Genomic DNA, 20045 nt, shown 5'->3' with positions numbered 1-20045 from the left:
GCTTCAAGAGAAGAAGAAAGATTTGAGGTAGTAATAATTTCAACGCCAATAGGTTTAAGGTGGATTTTGGGATAACGCTACAGTGGTGATAGTTGATGTCGGCAAGGGTGAGGAGGGGGAAAATTGGGTGTCCAGAAAGCAGATGAGGCTTTAAAGAGACCAGATTTCAGTTTAAGCTTTCTTTTAGGGTCACAAATATTTGGAAGAGAAAGGGAATGGGGTGGAAATAATAGGTGTTGCCCTGTATAAAATTTGCAAACATTAGTAAACACAAATAAAGCTTCACTATGCTCTGATGTGACATCCAAGATGCAGCACAAGCTTTCATTCAGTTGGCAGTTCTATTCTTCTTTGCATGTTTCTGTACCATCTGGCCAAACTACTCAAGCATCCTCAGTCTTTAGGAGTAAAAGGTGCTTCATACCAAAGGAAGTCTTAAAAAATGAACTCATCTTCCACATCCAGAGTTCAGAATGTTTTAGGTTTCTCCATGTTCTTCTTTGGGCAGCAGGCAATGCATGAAAGTGGATGTGGCAGTGCCACAAGGTGGCATCAAAAGGAGCAGCCAGTTTTGGCTTAGGCTGGAGTGCATTAGGAAAGAAAAAACTTGGCCTGAAATGAATATTAAAACAGTAAAACTGCAGTATTGTGGTGTATGCCAGGAGCACAGGGGTTGCACCATTAAAAATACCTAAAATGACAAATACATAAATATTTCACCATTATTGTACAGAAGCAAATGATTGCGTGGGATATATCTCATGATTTAACCAGTGATTTAATCATGTGCACTCCACTCAAATGATTGAACATCTTTCTGGCCTGAGTCTTAAAAAGTATAACTCTTCTCTGTTCATGCATGTTCAAACAATAGCTCTGTGGGATGTAATTTAATTACAAAACAAAATGAGTACAAAGAGGGCAGTTAATGGTTAGAACAAGTAACAAATCATGGTGGGCGTCAATATTCCTTGTTGTTCCAAAGGATTGGTATGCTGTACTTGTACATGCTCAGAAATAGGTATCCCATACTGGAGGACCATCTTTTCAACTGACACTCTTCAATATTTTTTTCATAAGGCATATTGGCAGCTGGAACTGGTAAATTTCAAGTTTAGTAATATTTGAGTACAATCCCAGTTTTCAAAGACTAGGAAGTGTTTGGTTCCTGGGACCTCATGTATTAGTTAGTTTTCCCCATGAGTCAGACAAGTAGAGTCCAATACGGTCTTAACCTAATATCTACATATATATAACAGTCAGTGAATTACAGCCAGGGAGCAGAACCCAATATTTAAAGAAAATTACTTTCCTCCCTCTCTAGCTCTGAGCTATTGAGTGGAAGTGCATTGACACCATCCAAACAGTTAGACAATTCAACACAAAATTGTAGGCATGATGGGCTGAAGGCCTCCTTCTGCACTGTAGATTCTATGTAAAATCAAACTTGGGATCTTACTCATATATGGCTCAATATCAATTCAGGCACTGAACATATTGAGCTAATTTCTGCACTCTCAAGGAAAACACAGATACACAAGAGTTCAGGATTTGTAAAAAGGCTTTATTTTTCTTCCCAATTTTATCATGAAATTAGTCATTACTTGGTTGAGGATACAGGCATGCAAACAGATGCCAGGAATCTGCCATATTTTAAACTGGTCACTAGGCTCATATGGATATGCCCAATTTTGATCTTCCCCAAGAAATAAGGAAACAAAAAGCAGCATCCCTTTATTTAGCATCTCATTGCCTTTACTGCTGCTAATAGGAATGCAGTGTGGAGAATAGCAGTGCAGCAGTATTTTGATCTTTAAAATCACCAATATTTGTAGCCCCCATCATTTTACATGTTTCAGGAGAGCGTATTGAAGGGGAAACTAGTGCAGAAGGGGAAACTAGTACAATGTCCTTTTACCCATGGGGATCCTGGACAAACTAACAGGCCAAAAGTCCATCATCCATAAGGAACTACAAGCTCAACCATAAAATCAAGGTGAGGCAGCAGAGGAAGGTAATATTGAGCACTCCAAACAACTGTCTCAGCCTAGTGGCCAACTGTATAATGACAGAGCCCAGAGAACAGGTTGCTTGCTTCACCTCAAAGCCAAGGACAATACATGGCATGGGAGAGAGGGGGAAAAAACTCCCAATCCCAAAAACAACAAGAACGGCTGAATGACTTACAATTTAAAGTTTGCTAACCTATACTAGTTGTTTCTCAATCTGTTCTCCACCATCTTTGCCAGTTAACTAACCCATTTTTCTTCCATTATAAAACATAAAGGAACCTAATATTGACAGAAATTTTAAACAAATCAAAATGCCAAATGCAAAATAATGGCTTTATTTCATCATTTAAAATATACAGTACAGGAAGTGTGCTTAATCAAATTTACGTCATTTTCTGTGATGCTGGCAGAGTGGAGAGGCAGATTCTTCTAATCATGACATCTATACAACAGTTGCTTACAAGACATACATGTAGACTTGGAAAAAGCAGATGCATTCCTCTAAATAAAAACATTTTATGAGAAAGTACAAAATTTCTTTGAACTATAACTTCGAGGTTTTATAAACAGTATGCCACTTCCTTCACGAGATTGTTTTTCCAAAAAGGTAAATTACCAGCTCACAAGCATCACCTCTTCAGGTCTTTAAAAAATTTTTTTAAAAACTCAAAACTGCCATCACAAGGCATTTACACCACTTTCGTGAACTGTACCAAAAATGTCAAATTTCTGTCAACTACAAGTCATCTTCTGTTACCCACCACCCCCCTCCCGGACCCACATTGAAACCTGCTGAGGAGCAGCAGTCAGGCACATTGCTGCGAGCAACTAATGCCAACAATTAGGAGCCCTGATGCAGATTTAGGAGCTACAGTACTATTTTAATATTCTTCCATCTCAGGGGGGAGCAGACATGTTTGCTGCTCTGAGGCAGCAACCATGGTTCAGTATATCACAGTAGATAAACCACAAGTCAACAAATAGTAATCTAACCCAAGCAAGCTGACAGATACACTTTACACGAAAAGGGAAAAAAAAAGTTAAAAATGGAGACAAACTGGTATAATACAAGTCCGAACAGGCAATGCCAGAGTTCCTCGTTTTATTTCTTGGCTTGTTTCGTGATCATGCTCCTTGGTGGTGTTACAGGCCGGCTTGTATTAGGCTTCTTCTTCTCTGCTGGTTTCAAAATCTAAACAAAAAAAGTTTTAAAAGGAGTAAATTTTACCCAACATATTTGCATTTGTACTAAATAGCTACTTTCAAATTATATTGCAATTATTTGCTATAGGATGTAGAAATGTATTTATTCACTAGCATTTGATATTAGCAGATGGCTGTTCATCCAGATACACAAGCACATAGAACCTATGGGTGTCAAGTTCTGAAATTCTTTGTCACCCCAGCAGCCATGAGTGCTGAGCTAAGTGACAAAGCTACACATCAGATTTATAATTCAGCACAAGTGCTTGGAAAATAATAATAATAATAGTTATTGTCACAAGTAGGCTTACATTAACACTGCAATGAATTCTGGCAACTGTTTGGGTACATAGAGGGAGAATTCAGAATATCCAATTCACATAACAGCATGTCTTTTAGGACTTGTGGGAGGAAACTGGAGCATCCGGAGGAAACCCACGCAGGCACGGGGAGACGTGCAGACTCCGCACGGATAGTGACCCAAGCCGGGAATCGATTCTGGAACCTTGGAGCTGTGAAGCAACAGTGTAACCATTGTGTTACCGTGCCACCCTCGTTGTGTTCCTCTTGTTAAAATCTTGTGTCTCATCTCTACTGGGAGCTTCCAATGGATAGTTCAAAGATCCAAAACACAAAAAAGTCATCACTTGCAACCAAGTTGTGTGTAAACGCGCTTTTAAGAGAGGATCAAGGTCTTTAATCCAACTGGAACACAATCAGCATGTTGCCGATTATGTTTTCCCTCTGCCTTCTTCCAGAAGATTGGTCTTCCAAAACTTCACAATATTATTATTGAATTGAAGAAATAAAACTGAAACCCATAGATAACATCCACCGAGACCGAGAGTTTTCGGCACAAAAACAAAATCTATCTTTTGACAAATTTGAACGTTCATCTTACCTGAAAAGAACACATCAAGGTTTCATCTACACTCATCATGGCACCTGCATTATCAAATTCCCCACAATAATTGGGTGCAGAGAACAAAGTCACCAGCTGCCTCTTGGCAAAGAACTCATACCCATCCTCTACAACCTGTTTCAGAAATAGAAATACGAGTGAATATGGATCACCGCAACACAACTCCATGCATACACTTCAAAAGAGCAGTTAATGATAGAGACCGTTAATTCAAAAAAATTCAATTCAAATTTCTGGATAATTTAAATTACACGAAAAAATTGCCATTTCAGGGCAGCACAGTGGTGCAGACGGTTAGCCCTGCTGCCTCACTGCGCCGTGGTCCCAGGTTTGATCGCGACTCTTGGGTCACTATCCAGGTGGAGTTTGTACATTCTCCCAGTGTTTGCGTGGGTTTCACCCCCACAACCCAAAGATGTGCAGGGTAGGTTGATTGGCCACGCTAAATTGCCCCTTAATTGGAAAAAATGAATTGGGTCCTCTAAATTTATTTTTTTAAAATTGCCATTTCAATGCATCTGCTTAATTTGAATCAAATAAATAAACGCTGCCAGTATACAAGGGACCTGTATTTATAAAGAAAAAACAAGCAGCAGGATTAAACTGCCTGTTCCAAGTGATCCAATAAAAATTGCAAACGATGTAAATGCCAAAACAAAATTAGGTTGAAGCATGGAGTTTCATCAAACTAAGCACATCATAACAATTTTTAGTTTGACACCTTGCACACTCCCATGTTGAACTTGAAAGAGTTTAAAATTTTTTTTATTTAAAGCAGACCAAGCTTTTGTTGAATACAGTACATTCAATGCAGATGCCACTCCAAATCTCGAAACTAGTCTATGATCAAACTAAGATAACTTCACATTCTACATATAATCAGAGAAGATCCAGCTAGTTAGAAAGACTGCATTAATTTGTGACTTCAGGAGCATGTGATTTAAATTACACAAGGTGAATCGTAACAATTGTTTACTATTTTGAAATACAAATCAAAAACATCAATGCATTTCCTCACCGTATCAACCATGAAATTATGTCAATTTGCCCACCCACCCACTATGACTTGAAAAAAGTTTTATGCCTGAGCAACAGATAGAAAATAATGTAGCAATCTTCACATGTACCTAATGACTGTGGCGAACTAAAAGCCAACTTTTAAAAAAAAAAGTCTTGGAGAAAATTGAAAGGTAGGCTACGTAAAAAGCCAATTGATATAACTCAATATTAATTAATTAGCATATTTTTGAATAACTTGGGGAGTTGTTGAATAGCAGAAGTTGTATATCTGCACTAAATCAGAATACGCTAGCATTTTAAGTAGAATCATACAATTTACAGTGCAGGAGGCGGCCATTTGGCACATCGAGTCTGCACCAGCCCTGGGAAAGAGCACCCCACTCAAACGCACACCTCCACCCTACCTAACCTTTTTGGACACGAAGGGCAATTTATTATGGCCAATCCACCTAACCTGCACATCTTTGGACTGTGGGAGGAAACCCACACAGTAGGAAAAGGACTGTGGATTTAATTGAACTGAGTGGCTTCTCTGCATTATAGAAGTAGATCATGATTTCACTAAATTTGGTCTAAAAACATCTGAACCTTAAAGGCAGTAATTCAGGCTGAGATTTTTAAAAAGCTTCCATGCCATACCTGATGGGCTCTACAGATCAGATCCAGGTCATGTTTATGAAGGAATTTTGCAACTACTTCTGCTCCAAATGTGAATGAAACGCCACGATCATTCTCACCCCACCCTAATACATCTTTGTCTGGATCAGACCACAAGAGATCACACAGAAGTCCTTGGTCTGGTACGTCAGTGGGTCGCATGATTCGTCTGATTTGTTCCATGGACTGAAGGTCAGGTGACAAACCTGATTTTAAAAAAAGAAAAAATCAGTTATTCAATACTCTTTTTGTCTCCTCTATACCCTGCAATGCAGTGTTTTTCAAATTTTTTGCTCAGGGCTCATTTTTACCAACCGGCCAACCTCCGTGACCCATGCCGACCGGACTTCGTGACTGACTTTTTTTTATTTTCTTACCTTTAATGCGACAGGTGAGCCTGCACTGTCCTCAAAGATCTCACTTGCTTTGTCATTCAATGTTACATTTCTGCTAAGGGCTTCAGCTGATTAAGTTTTCACTGCATCCTTTGAAAACAATCAAGAGATTTGTCCTCGGACTCCATATGCTTAGTCTTGAAATGCTTTTGAAGTTTTGAATGTTTCATCTTTCATTTGCCAGTACTTCCTGCATATAATGCACATGGGCATTGAAACCCGATTTGCATTGGCACAATTAATAAAGCCATACCTCAAGAAATCATCTTTATACTGCTTTGTTTCAGATTTCAGCTTCTTAATGGGTTGTTCATCAGAGGCCTTGGAGCTAACACCAGCATTGCTTTGTCCTGCCGTGGAGTCTCCTGAGAAGCTCTCTGTAGCAATTCAGTTGAGTTTCTGGCCTGTTTGTGTCTCTGACCCTCTGTTCCTTATTACAAACTGATCCACTTTCAGTTCTTCCAGTTGTTTGTTTGCAACTACAAGATGGAGGAACCTTCTTCAGGATTTTGCGGCCAAAGCACGGATTGCGTGACATCAGTGTACATGACAGGTTGGTAACCTGCTCTCTCACCACTTCTGACGCGAAGACTCTGTTGTTTTTAAGAAGAAATTTGGTCTTGGGACAGCATGCTGACGCCCAGAGGCGGCGGTACTATGACAGTGTGCTAACGTTAGGGCGAGATGAGACTGGGATAGCACTGTCTTTAGGAGGTGGTATTCTGCCCAACTGGGCACCAGGTCTGTGTACTGCCGGATCTGCCTGCATATGGACTGTATTTTCTTTTTTTTTTTTAAAAACAGCACATGGTGTCCCATGTGTCTTATTTGCGAAGACTGATAGCTTTATCATGCACCATTACAATGACATGATTGCAGCGGTTTCAAACATTCACACAGATTTCACATGCTGTTGCTTAAACTCCACTTGCCCTGCCCCAAAAGAGAAAAGAAACAATTTCTTTTCTGCGATTGCTGCTGGTGCGATTGCTACTGGTGCCTGCTCCTTGGATCGGAGTTTGAAGAACAAACAAATTGCTGCAATCCCTGTTTATGTAGCTATCACATAATTCCTTTTCCCTGTGATGGTGTAGGCATTGAAGTAATTGTGTAAACCAGTGAACTGGTGCTGACTGCTAGCATTGTGACCCGCTCCTCACACAAACTTCATTCGGCCTGTGTGTCCTTCATAGGGCCCCGAGCTCCAACAGTCCGAACACCAGAAGTACCGCCCCCATTTATTGGTCAACGAAACAAGTAGACGTCGGATGTGACGTGATGAAAGCTAATCACCCATTGGATAATCTGGGTGCCAATCAGATGGAACAATATAAAATGCTGCGGCTGCTGGCAGACATGGCCAGCATCCCCAATCTATAAGCCGGTCCTGGTAGTTGGGCACTTCTCCCGCGATCGGGAGCGCCATAATCAATCATGCCACGACCCATTTTAGGTTCGCGACCCTGGGTTTGAAAAAGAACCCTGCTGTAACGTTACCTATTTGAGAAGCTTCAAATACACAACTTAAATCTCTGTCCATTGGACAAACCAAGAAAAAGTCTAAATGTGAACTGACCTACATAATCTACTTAACAATCGTTTCACCAAAGGCCTCAAATTGAATTATACATACCTCCGTGACAGCAAAAGATCTTTTCATCGACAATGGCAGCTATAGGCAAGCAGTTGAAACAGTCTGTGAAAGTCTTCCACAATTTAATATTGTACCTCCTTTTACCTAGAAAGCAGACATGGGAAAGATGGTAGGGATTAGTGTCTCATCAATATGAACATGTACAATAAAACTGGTACAAAAACCAGTCTCCAAAACAGTACCAAAAATCTAAATACTAAATGGTTTCTTTCATTTTCACATTGAAAGCAAAAAATATTGGACTGAAGACCAGGAAAGGAAAACAGCCTTACACATGGCTGAAAATTACTGGAGTTCAACAATGAAATGTAACCTATGTCCGTATGGAAGCGACTGGACCGATACCACCTAGTTGCTCGCTATTCAAGTTGGCAGACAAACATTTATCAACCTAATGTTAAAAACACAACTGACTGTAGAACGTAATTGGCTGTTGGGATTTTAAAAAATTGGCACTCATCTTCCTTGAGTGACATTAAATATAAAATCAAAGATACAGTAAAATGCAGGTAAATTGAAGTAAATCATACTTTAAAAATTAAAACTAGAACAAGCATAATTTTGCATTGCCATTTTTAGCATTAATTTGCAACTTTAAAAAATGTTACAAGGTACAAAAGAGCCCAAGTATTCTGACGTCAATGCCTACAATCATCTAAACACTAACAAACTCATTGCACCAACTGTAAATCATTGAGCACTATTGTTTGGCTAGTTTGAAGACATTTCACATATCTCCAACCTTCACACTAAAAACGGTCCATGGAACTTTTATCCAACCCATAAGATTCAAAGTTTAAAATTTTTTTTTTTTTAATTTTTAAAGATTATCCAATTATTTTTTCCAATTAAGGGGCAATTTAGTGTGGCCAATCCACCTACTCTGCTCATTTTTTGGGGTTGTGGGGGCAAAATCCACGCAGACATGGGGAAAATGTGCAAACTCCACACGGACAGTGACCCAGAGCCGGGATCGAACCTGGGACCTCAGCGCCATGAGGCAACTGTGCTAACCACTAGGCTACCGTGCTGCCCCATTTCAAAGTTTACATATTCAATTACTTAAAATGAAAACAAAGCTATGTCATAATAAAACGAGTGCATGGGCTGAAGGTGAATAAATAAAATGACCCACTCAATTTAATGTAATTATGGAACAAATTTAATGTAATTACAGAACAAAGGTGGCAATACAGTTGCCATTTCATTTTGAACTTTCAGTTCACTATGAGCCTGGTTGAGAAAACAAGCAGGTAAACTAGTGCCAGTAGTTTCAGTCACACCCATTAGCTGCAAGAGCAAAATTTTGCTGGAATATCATTTACATTAGAATTGAAGAAATATGGCATCATGCAGATTTGGCTATTCTTAGGTAACAGTAAAGGAAGTATTTGCTTACATTCATCATAGAATCCATATATTCGGTTTATACTGGCACATTCATGGTTTCCACGCAAAAGGAAAAAATTCTCTGGATACTTAATTTTATAAGCCAATAACAGACAGATCGTTTCCAAAGATTGCTTTCCTCTGTCCACATAATCTCCCAGGAACAGGTAGTTGCTCTCTGGTGGGAAGCCACCATATTCAAACAATCGAAGTAAGTCATAATATTGGCCATGAATATCACCTGGGAAAAAAGAAAGTCAGTCAGAATAGGTTACTAAAGAATAAAACTTTGAGTGAAACATGGATAGCCAGTTAGAAGTAGACAGGCCAATATTCAGGACAAAGACCATTAGGTGTTTGTGTGTGGTGATTGGAAGGGGGGGGGGGGGGGAGAAAGAGAGAAGAAAGGGAAGAGAGGAGGAGGAGGAGACTTAGCCAGTGTGAAGGTTAGGGGAGAAAATAAAAATATGCATAGGAATTTTCTCCAAAGTCATATGATTAACAGTCGTATTGTTCACTGGAGCCTTGAACTCAAAAGCACATGACTTGCATTTCCGCTCACTACAACAGGAGCTGTAACAAAACCCACAATTTCCTGTATAGGCACCATGGGTTGAACTATTAAAAGTTGCAATAAAAAAATACATTGCATTATATGCAGTAGTATTAGTCAACAAATGTTTGGTTGAATCGGCATTTTATCTCAGACATTGAAAAAGGGGAAGATTAATGTAATGATAATCTCATCAACCACAAATGAAAAGAAAATGGATGACAACCCTCAATCATTGACGACATATCTTTAATAAATTCTTAGAACAAAGGCTCTTCCTGAAGCCATTTTCTTCATGACAATGTTAAACCGGACAGGCTGGTTCCTGACTACATCGCACAGCAAACCATTTGCTGGAGCACTGAAGATGCTTTCCATGTGTATTCCAAAAGAGACTTGCACAAACCTTTAATTTGTTTAAGGTTTACTTTAGAAAACGTTCATATACTAAAATAAAAATTCAGATTCAACTCCCTCATTTAAGCAAAGAAAAATATGGCTTTTCAATGTGATCAATATTTTCAGTAAGGATTCATCAAGTCACTTTCCTCTAATTGAGGATAGGCACAATAAACAGAAAAGTACATTATCCGGAGAGCAACGTTAAAATGACAAGTGCCAGGATTGATACCAATTCAAATGGTGTGTTAAAAACCTACAAGCCAAATATTCAACTTAACTGCATTGTCTGTTAAGAGATTTAAACATTTATGATAAACATTGAACTGTTGAGATTTAAATAAGCATAGAACAAGGCAGCTGATCATGAAACTACTTACCACATATTTTTAATGGAGCTTCAAGTTCCAGTAGAATGGGTTGACTGAGGAAGATTTCACGAGACTTGAGGCACAGGCCTCTGATTTCATTCTCTTGGAGTTGTACATTTTTTCCTGGTTTGGAACCTCGTACTAGACAGAACAAAAAGAATAATGAACTGCTGGCAGTGTCGTTTTCCAACTGAATATAGGCGTTAAATATTTTCTTTTGCAGTTTAAACAGCTCCACAAGGTTACTGCCCTACAAACATAAATGCAGGTAACTGCAGTTCCCTTGTCAATGCCCGATAAAATATTTAAGCAGCAATGCAACTTTTTCTGGTTAGAAAAATCTATATAGGCACCTCTGTTAAGTTTTTTTTTAAAACTGATTTTTATTCACATTTTTCAACAAATTTTCTACCAACAATAAACAAGGCGTAGAAAAAACAGAAACAAAAGCCCCTCCCCCCCCATACAAAGCAATAAATTAACAAAAAAAGTAACAAACGTATAGTTGCAAAAACGAACCCCCTTAACAGACCCATAATTCCAACCCCCCCCACCCTGGGTTACTGCTGAAATTGACCACCCTCTAACCTCCAAAAGGCTGCCACTGCCGAAAGAATCCTTGCACCGACCCCCTCAGGGCAAACCTGACCCTCTCCAGTTTAATGAACCCAGCCATGTCGCTGATCCAGGATTCCGGGCTCGGGGGGCTTCACGTCCCTCCACTGTAAGAGGATCCTTCGCCGGGCTACTAGAGACGCAAAGGCCAGAATACCAGCCTCTCTCGCCTCCTGCACTCCCGGCTCAGATGCTACCCCACAAATAGCGAGCCGCCAGCCACGTTCCACCCTGGAACCAACCACCCTGGACAGGATGCCCACCACCCCTTTCCAGAAACCCTCCAACTTCGGACACGCCCAGAACATGTGGGTGTGATTTGCTGGGCCTCCCAAACACCTCCCACACCTGTCCTCACCCCCAAAGAATCGGCTCAACCTGGTACCAGTCATATACACCCTATGCAGCACCTTCAGCTGAATTAACCTGAGCCGAGCGCAAGAGGACAAATTCACCCTCCCCAGGGCGTCTGCCCTTGTTCCCTCATCGATCTCTTCCCCCAGCTCCTCCTCCCACTTCACTTTCTGCTCCTCCACCGAGGCCTCCTCCCCCTCCTGCATCACCTGATAAATTGCCGAGATCCTACCCTCGGGCGGGGTGGGGGCACACACACGACCCCACCTCCCCTCCAACTCCTCTAACGTCGCAAACTTCCCATCGAGGAAGAGGTCCCCCATCCGCCTGATGTCTGCCCTATGCCAACTCAAAAACCCACCATCTATTCTCCCTGGTGCAAACCGATGGTTGCCCCGTATCGGGGTCCAGATTGAGGCCTTCACTTCCCCCCCTATGCCGCCTCCACTGGCCCCAAATTTCGAGGAGCCAGTGCTTCCAAAGTCATGTCCACACAGGACGCCGCCTCCATCCTCTTCCATGCGGCACCTTCCTCCTCCATCACACACCTACGGGTCATCGCCATATTTGCAGCCCAGTACTACCCACACATGTTGGGTAACGCCAAACCACCCACATCCCTGCCTCGCTCCAAGAATACTGGAAGGGAAACAAAAACCTCGGGAGCACCGTCATCTTAACCGACTGGACCCTGCCCACCAAGGAGAGTGGCAACGTATCCCACCTCCTGAACTCCTCCTCCATCTGTTCCACCAGCCTCGAAAAGTTTAGCCTACGAAGGCCCCCCCCCCCCCGGCTATCTGGACACCCAGATATCTAAAGCTCCTCTCCGCTCTCTTCAACAGGAGCTCTCCTATCTCCCTCTCCTGGTCCCCCAAGTGCAGCACAAACAGCTCACTCCTTCCCACATTGAGCTTATAGCCTGAAAAATCACCAAACTCCCCAAGTATCCTCCCCGCCGGATCCGCAATATACAGCAGTAAATCACCCGCGTACAACGACAGCCGGTGCTTTCCCCCCCAATCCCCCTCCAGGTATTTGAATCCCTCAGCGCCATGGCCAGGGGCTCAATCGCTAACGCAAAGAGCAGGGGAGACAAGGGGCACCCCTGCCTTGTCCCCCGGGCCGAGAGAAAATCCTCTGACCTTCTCCCGTTTGTCACCACGCTCGCTACCGGAGCACTATACAGCAGCTTCAACCACCTAATGAATCCCTCACCAAACCCAATCTCCTCAGCACCTCCCACAGGTAGCTCCACTCCACCCTATCGAAGGCCTTCCAAGCATCCACCGACACTACTATTTCCGCCTCCCCATCTGTCGCCGACATCATTATAACATTAAGTGGCCACCACACATTGACATTTAGCTGCCTCCCCTTCACAAACCCCATCTGGTCCTCATGGATAACCAGCGGGACCACATCTTCTACCCTCCTGGATAGCATCTTAGCCAACAACTCTGCGTCCACGTTGAGGAGCGAGATCGGCCTGCAAGACCCACACTGGAGGGGGTCCTTATCCCGCTTCAGAATCAGTGAAATTATTGCCCTCGACATCGTTGGGGGCAAAGACCCCCCCCCCCCCCTCCCCCCCCTCATTCAGGGTCCTCACTAAAAGCGGGCCCAGCAGGTCTGAGAACTTCTTATAAAACCCCACCGGGAACCCATCAGGTCCCAGTGCTTTCCCTATCTGCATGCTCCCCAGCGCCTCAAATCAGCTACCCAACCCAACCTCTTCTCAGCCTCACCTGGTCTGCCACCTTAAGGTGCGTCTCCTGGAGCATGGCTACGTCCGCACCCAGCCCCTTCAAGTGCACCAAGACCCGAGACCACTTCACCGGCCCATTCAGCCCCCTCACGTTCCATGTGACCAGCCAAATTGGGGGAGTCCTCCCCCGCCCTCTGCACCGGTCAGCCATGACCCTCCCTCGGCTCACCACGTGCCCACAAAACCCCCCAGGCCCGTTCCCCACGGTGGCAGACCCTCCCAACTCTCCCCATCACTAGCAGTTCCCCTTCAGCCCCTCCAGCAGCAACCCGGTACCTTCCCCTATTCTCCCTCTTCCCCCCCCCCCCCCCCCCCCCCCCTTCCTAGGTAGGCCCCCCACTAGCTGCATAATCCCTTCCATCGTACTTCCGTAAGTCAACCGACTTAAGCTGACCCCGGCTGCTCCCACCACCCCAATGACCCTCCCCAGTGCAACACAACCACCACTTCCCCCACCCAGTGCCGGTCCCGCCCACTGCTCCTCCAGCGCAGGAAGAAAGCCGCGCTACCATCTCAGACCCCGACCCAACACGCAGGAAAAAGGGCGCATGACCCAGCGGGCCCACAAACAGCTCCCCAGCCCTCAACCAGTGGAAAAACAAGAAAGCACCAAAATGAATAAATAGCCTAAAAAATGTGAAAAAGCAACAAAAAAAAAAGGCAAAAAGACATTAACAACCACAACCAGAAAAACAAAAGGATACCATGGAGGGCAAAGCCTCCGGAATATGTACATCAGTCCCCAGCCCCCCCAGTCCTCAGTTCGAGGCCAGCTTCTCTGCCTGGACGAAGGCCCAGGCATCCTCCAGGGAATCGAAGTAGAGCTGGCGGTCTTTGTAATTGATCCAGAGGCGTGCCGGCTGTAACAGGCCAACTTCACCCCCTTCTTGTGAAGCACTGCCTTCGTCCGATTAAAACCAGCCCTTCTCTTTGCCACCTCCGCACTCCAGTCCTGATAAATCCGAATCTCTGCATTCTCCCACTTGCTGCTCCTCTCCTTCTCCACCCATCTCAGCACATACTCACGGTCAATGAAGCGGTGAAAACAGACCACCGCCGCCCTGGGCGGCTCATTCGGCTTGCACTTCCTTATCAGCACTCTCCAGTTCCAAGGGCCCCTGGAATGACCCGGCAACCATGAGCAAGTTCAACATCACCGCCACATAGGCCCCCAAGTCCGAACCTTCCAGCCCCTCCGGGAGGCCTAGGATCCGCAAGTTCTTCCGACGGGAGCAATTCTCCATCTCCTCCAGCCTCGTTTGCCATTTCTTGTGGAGCACCTCGTGCGACTCCACCTTCACTGCCAGGCCTAAGATTTTGTCCTCGCTCTCAGAGGCCTTAGGCAGTTCCAAAAGCTCAGCCTTCAGCTCTCTGAAGCAGCTCCTGCGCCCACTGCTGCCAGCTCCCTGCCCGCCGCCATCTTGATTCTCCTGCCTCGCACCTTTCTCTGCTCCAAAGCCGATTTTTTAACCACTCCGCTCCTGGTCCAGTCCATCCACTGGCAGAAGAGCGCAGTGAATGTGCTCCCACACCGGGAAAAGTCCAACCAGCACCACAACAGGCCGTTAAAAGAGCCCAAAAGACAGAAAATAGCGGGAGCTACCGAACATGCGGCTTAGCTCCGCATCACCGCAACCGGAAGTCCACCTCTGTTAAGTTAATTGCATCAGTCCTGAACAACATGAGAATATCCAAAATTTGAATTAATCAGACTCTGAAATAGGCAGCAGTGCAGGCACAACTGTCCTGTATCCATTAGCAAGGCAGAAATTAAATGAAGCTATGCAAGTTTGATTAATAAGTGCATGGACAGTGTTATCATTTTCAGCTACAGTGTATTTCCTACACTAGTTAAAACAAACAGAGTATGCGTAGAGGTTTAAAATAAAGCCCGATAGACATGTATTACAAAAATTCCTCATGTTGCTGATCAAGTGAGGCTTGTACATACTTCAGTCATGGTAAACTACAATTTATTCCACTACAATTTTACAACAGTGATTGAAATTCGCTTACTACTACAAATCTTTTTTGTTTTTAAAAAGGGGGGGGGGGTGTTAAATAACTGCAAACCGGACTTCACTTAAGCTCAGCTGAGAAATAGCACCCCACACTTGTGGTAAAATTACACATTTTTGTCAGGATGTAATTTTATGCTTCTAAATCCAAGCATATGCAGCTATAATGCAAGATGTGGCCAAACTTACAAAATACAGAAAGCAGAAAAAGTAGCCTGGTGCTGCTTCATCCAACACACAAGATGGTGTAACTGGGCACTGTTGACAATGGCTAACTATGATCATGTTATTGTGAAAGATGTAAACTACACTAATCCCAAAGAAAATTCTAGCCAGAAGTATCCTGAATCACAGCTGGAAGATTTCATGCAAATCCCTAGTGTAATTCATGTTCCAAAACAGGTCTGTGGATGGATCTACCTGGAGATGGAAGAAAGAAAAATCCATGTGGTGGCCCGACCGGGCCTACTCCAAGACCCGACCCAGGAAGGAAACAGACCACGGGACTCAACCCAACCTGCCTCAGGAAGTCCCTGCCCACAACCCAGGACATCTGAAATGGCGGAGACCACACGCAAGGCCGAACGCGCCGCAAGGTATTCCCGTGCCCGCAGAACGCCGGGACCCATCCAGGGCGCAAAGGTGCTCCCCCCCAGCAACCGCAACCCTGCCAGATGCGACCTCGGAAATGTAACCAGCGCCCTGGTCCTCTCCAGCACCCTGGACCCTGCCAGACACAACGACCTACCCTCCACAAGGTCAGACTTCTCTCATCAGATCCCGGGACCATTCAGCCGCAGCTGCCGACCGAGGAATCGAGGGAAACTCAGCGGTCTGCAGGTTAGACTGAAGCATGCTCCTGGCAAACGGCCAAGCAATCGAAAACAAGCTGGATGAACTTTTTTTTTTTTTTTTTTTATAAATTTAGATTACCCAATTATTTTTTCCAATTAAGGGGCAATTTAGCGTGGCCAATCCACCTACTCTGCACATTTTTGGGTTGTGGGGGCGAAACCCACGCAGACACGGGGAGAATGTGCAAACTCCACACGGACAGTGACCCAGAGCCGGGATCGAACCTGGGACCTCAGCGCCGTGAGGCGGTTGTGCTAACCACTTGGCCACCGTGCTGCCCTAAGCTGGATGAACTTAACGTTAGACTTACCTCGCAGAGGGAAGCGAGACTGCTGTGTGCTCTGTTTCACATGGCTCACCCCCGCCTCACCGGACTGTGCCATACAACCTGAAGGCTTCTCAATTCACCGGGCGGACCGCACCGCGTCATCAGGCAAAGCAAAGGGTGGGAGGGGTGCGCCTCCTCATCAACTCATCCTGGTGCTTGGATGTGGCGACCTATTGCTTCTTGGGACTTGGAATATCTGACCGTGAACTGCTGCCCATACTATCTTCCACACGAGTTCACTTCAGCCATTATCACAGCGGTCGACATCCCACCCCAGGCAGAAGTGAGGAAGGCACTGGACGTACTGTACACAGTTATAAACAACTACGAAACAGAACACCCGGACGCCTTGTTCATCGTGGCCAGAGACTTCAACAAGGTGAACCTCGAGAGTGTACTGCCAAAATTCCATCAGCACATCTCCTGTCCCACCAGGGACGACAACACTCTTGACCACTGCTACTCAAAAAATCAAGGGCACCTACTGTTCCATCCCCCGACTGCACTTTGGGAAATCAGATCATAAGACGGTGCTCCTTCTCGCAGCATACAAGCAGAAATTAAAGCGGGAGAATCCAGCTAAGAAGGTCGTACAGTGCCAGTCCGAGGAAACAGAAGAGCTCTTACGTGACTGTTTAGAGACAGTGGACTGGTCCGTATTTAAGAACTCAGAAACCAACTTAAATGAGTATGTCACCACCGTCACAGACTTCATCAGCAAACATGTGGACAACTGCATGCCAACGAAAGCAGTACGTACATTCCCCAACCGGAAACCATGGCTCAATCGCGCGATTGACTCCCTACTGAGGGACAGATCTGAGGCGTTGGAAGTCAGACGACCCTGACCTATACAAGAAATCCAGGTATGACCTCCGCAAAGCCATCCGAGATGCCAAGAGAGAATATCAAACTAAGCTAGAGTCACAGACAGACTCTCGGCAGTTGTGGCAAGGACTAAACAACATAAAGGGTTACAAAGCAAAGCCGAGCAGTATCTCCAGCAACAGCACACCCCTCCCCGATGAACTCAATGCATTCTATGCTCGGTTCGAACAGGACACCAACAATCTGCTGTCGAGTGCCCCAGCAGCCCATAACTCATCCATACCCACCATCACAGCTTCCAAAGTCAGATCGGCCTTCCTGAAAGTGAACTCTCGGAAGGCGATGGGACTGGACGGGATCCCTGGTCGCACACTCAGAGCCTGCATGGACCAGCTGGCAGAGGTGTTCACGGACATCTTTAACCTGTCCCTACTCCACTCCATGGTCCCCAGCTGCTTCAAGAAGACCACCATCCTACCGGTGCCAAAGAAGAACCAGGCAACGTGCCTCAATGACTACCGTCCGGTGGCCCTGACTTCAGTCGTAATGAAGTGCTTGGAGAGGTTGGTCGGGAAACGCATCACCTCCATACTCCCAGAATGCCTTGATCCACTGCAATGCGCATACCGTCACAACCGGTCCACAGTAGGCACCATTTCCCTGGCCCTACAATCATCCCTAGAGCATCTCAACAACAAGGACTCCTACATCACACTCCTGTTTATTGACTACCGCTCCGCCTTCAACACCATAATCCCAGCCAAGCTCATATCAAAGCTCCAAAACCTAGAACTTGGCTCCCTACTCTGCAACTGGATCCTCGATTTTCTGACCCACAGATCACATCAGTAAGAATGAACATCAACACCTCCTCCAAAATAGTCCTCAATACTGGGGCCTCGCAAAGCTGTGTACTTAGCCCCCACTCTACTCCCTGTACACACACGACTGCATGCCAAAATTTGGTTCCAACTCCGTCTACAAGTTTGCTGATGACACGACCATAGTGGGCCGGATCTCGAATAATGATGAGTCAGAATACAGGAAGGCGATGGAAACTTCAGAGAGTCGCGAACATCGCCCAGTCCATCACACGAACCTGCCTCCCATCTATCGACTCCATCTACACCTCTTGCTGCCTGGGGAAAGTGGGCAGCATAATCTAAGACCCCTCCCACCCGGCTTATTCACTCTTCCAACTTATTCCATCGGGCAGGAGATACAGAAGACTGACAACACGCACAAACAGACTCAAAAACAGCTTCTTCCCCGCTGTTACCAGACTCCTAAATGACCCTCTTATGGACTGACCTCATTAACACTACACCTCTGTAAGCTTCACCCGATGCCGGTGCTTATGTAGTTATATTGTATACCTTGTGTTGCCCTAATATGTATTTTCTTTTATTCCCTTTTGTTCCCATGTACTTAATTATCTGTTAAGCTGCTCACAGAAAAGTACTTTTCACTGTACCTCGGTACATGTGACAATAAACAAACCCAATCAGATCTGAGGAAGGTTATTGCATCAAATAATTGCTAAAATCAAAGCTGCATTTCCTCCAGTTATTCATGGTCTTTATTTTTTTAAAACATTGTAACTATTGCGAAGTACTTACTGTAAATGCATGACAATGAGAAAGGTTAAGCAAATACATAAATTGAATTTAAAGTGTTCTCTACATCAAGTCAAAATTACCCATTTTAAATTTGATTTTTTTTTTAAAGCACCAACTAAGATGAATGCATTGCCTTTTTTCATGCCCTACTTTGTGGTTTCCACTCAGCAGCAATAGCAATTGTAATTAACCCAAAATACTTTACTTTTGCTGTTACGGGTGGTTGCTAAACAGTGCTCAAGAGCATTAGTATGGGATCATGGACATGTTAATCATGTGTTCCAATAAACTGTATTGCTGCACATGAGGACTCATACAATGAATGTGAGGCAGCTCAAATTATGAAGACGTGGGGAGAAAGATAGATCTGCGTTTGGCTGGAAATGGCCAAATGCAATACAATCTATATTCATCGAGTTCAACCAAGGAGCGGTAGAGCAACATGATTTTTGGAAGGATAAAGGTCCTGGTCAAAGTAAACGAACTGAGAAAAATCTTGTGGCATGGTGTGGACAGCAAGATAGTTCAATGAAAGGAAATTAAATTTGCAGTGTCACAACATTGCTAACATACGCTTTGAAGGTAGGAAATTTACTTGAGGCCTTGAATCAACTTGTATTCAACTTGTCATATCCAATGCAAACACGAGATCATGAATAGTTTTGTGGGAGATCTCAAAATTATATAATTAGATCTGGAGATGTAAATCTTCCTTAATTACATACAATGGACCAGATTGGGAATTAGGAAGATGTTCAATTATTACTACATCAATGTGAGAAATAATTTAATCTCACTGATTGTCCGTGGGTTGGACCCAAGACCACCTTCCATATTACCCCTTGGTGTAAGTGCTTCAGCCATGGGCATTGAAAAGTTCTGAATTCTAAACATTACTGCTCAGAAAAATAAAAATTAAGGAAGAATCTGCTTGATCAACCTCATTAAGTTCTTTGAAGAGGTTAAGAGAAAGGGTAAGATTAAATGAGAGTTTCCACTTGTAAACTAATGGATAAAGAAAGAGAATGCAGAGTCAGGAAAATGGATAGCAAGCTGGCTTCAAGGGGTAGAGTAGCTAATCAGTG

At 44.2% G+C, this 20045-nt stretch overlaps 1 protein-coding gene across 1 annotated transcript in view; it reads right to left on the bottom strand.

Moving 5' to 3' along the window:
* Window positions 1–1543: 1543 nt before the first annotated feature.
* The window catches only part of ppp1cc (protein phosphatase 1, catalytic subunit, gamma isozyme), a 33413-nt gene continuing 14911 nt past the window's right edge, over window positions 1544–20045 (bottom strand). Inside the window, exons 2-7 of the mRNA XM_038788250.1 lie at window positions 10585–10716; window positions 9263–9493; window positions 7843–7947; window positions 5797–6020; window positions 4117–4251; window positions 1544–3204 (exon numbers count right to left, since the gene is read on the bottom strand). Coding sequence (XP_038644178.1) covers window positions 3115–3204; window positions 4117–4251; window positions 5797–6020; window positions 7843–7947; window positions 9263–9493; window positions 10585–10716 — 917 coding nt within the window. The 3' untranslated portion in view covers window positions 1544–3114. The remainder of the gene's footprint in view (window positions 3205–4116; window positions 4252–5796; window positions 6021–7842; window positions 7948–9262; window positions 9494–10584; window positions 10717–20045) is intronic.

Source organism: Scyliorhinus canicula, chromosome 1 (genome assembly GCF_902713615.1).
Source record: "Scyliorhinus canicula chromosome 1, sScyCan1.1, whole genome shotgun sequence".
Classification (NCBI taxonomy): Eukaryota; Metazoa; Chordata; class Chondrichthyes; order Carcharhiniformes; family Scyliorhinidae; genus Scyliorhinus; species Scyliorhinus canicula.
The sequence above is the reverse complement of the archived record's forward strand: the minus strand, read 5'-3'. Positions and strand labels throughout refer to the sequence as shown.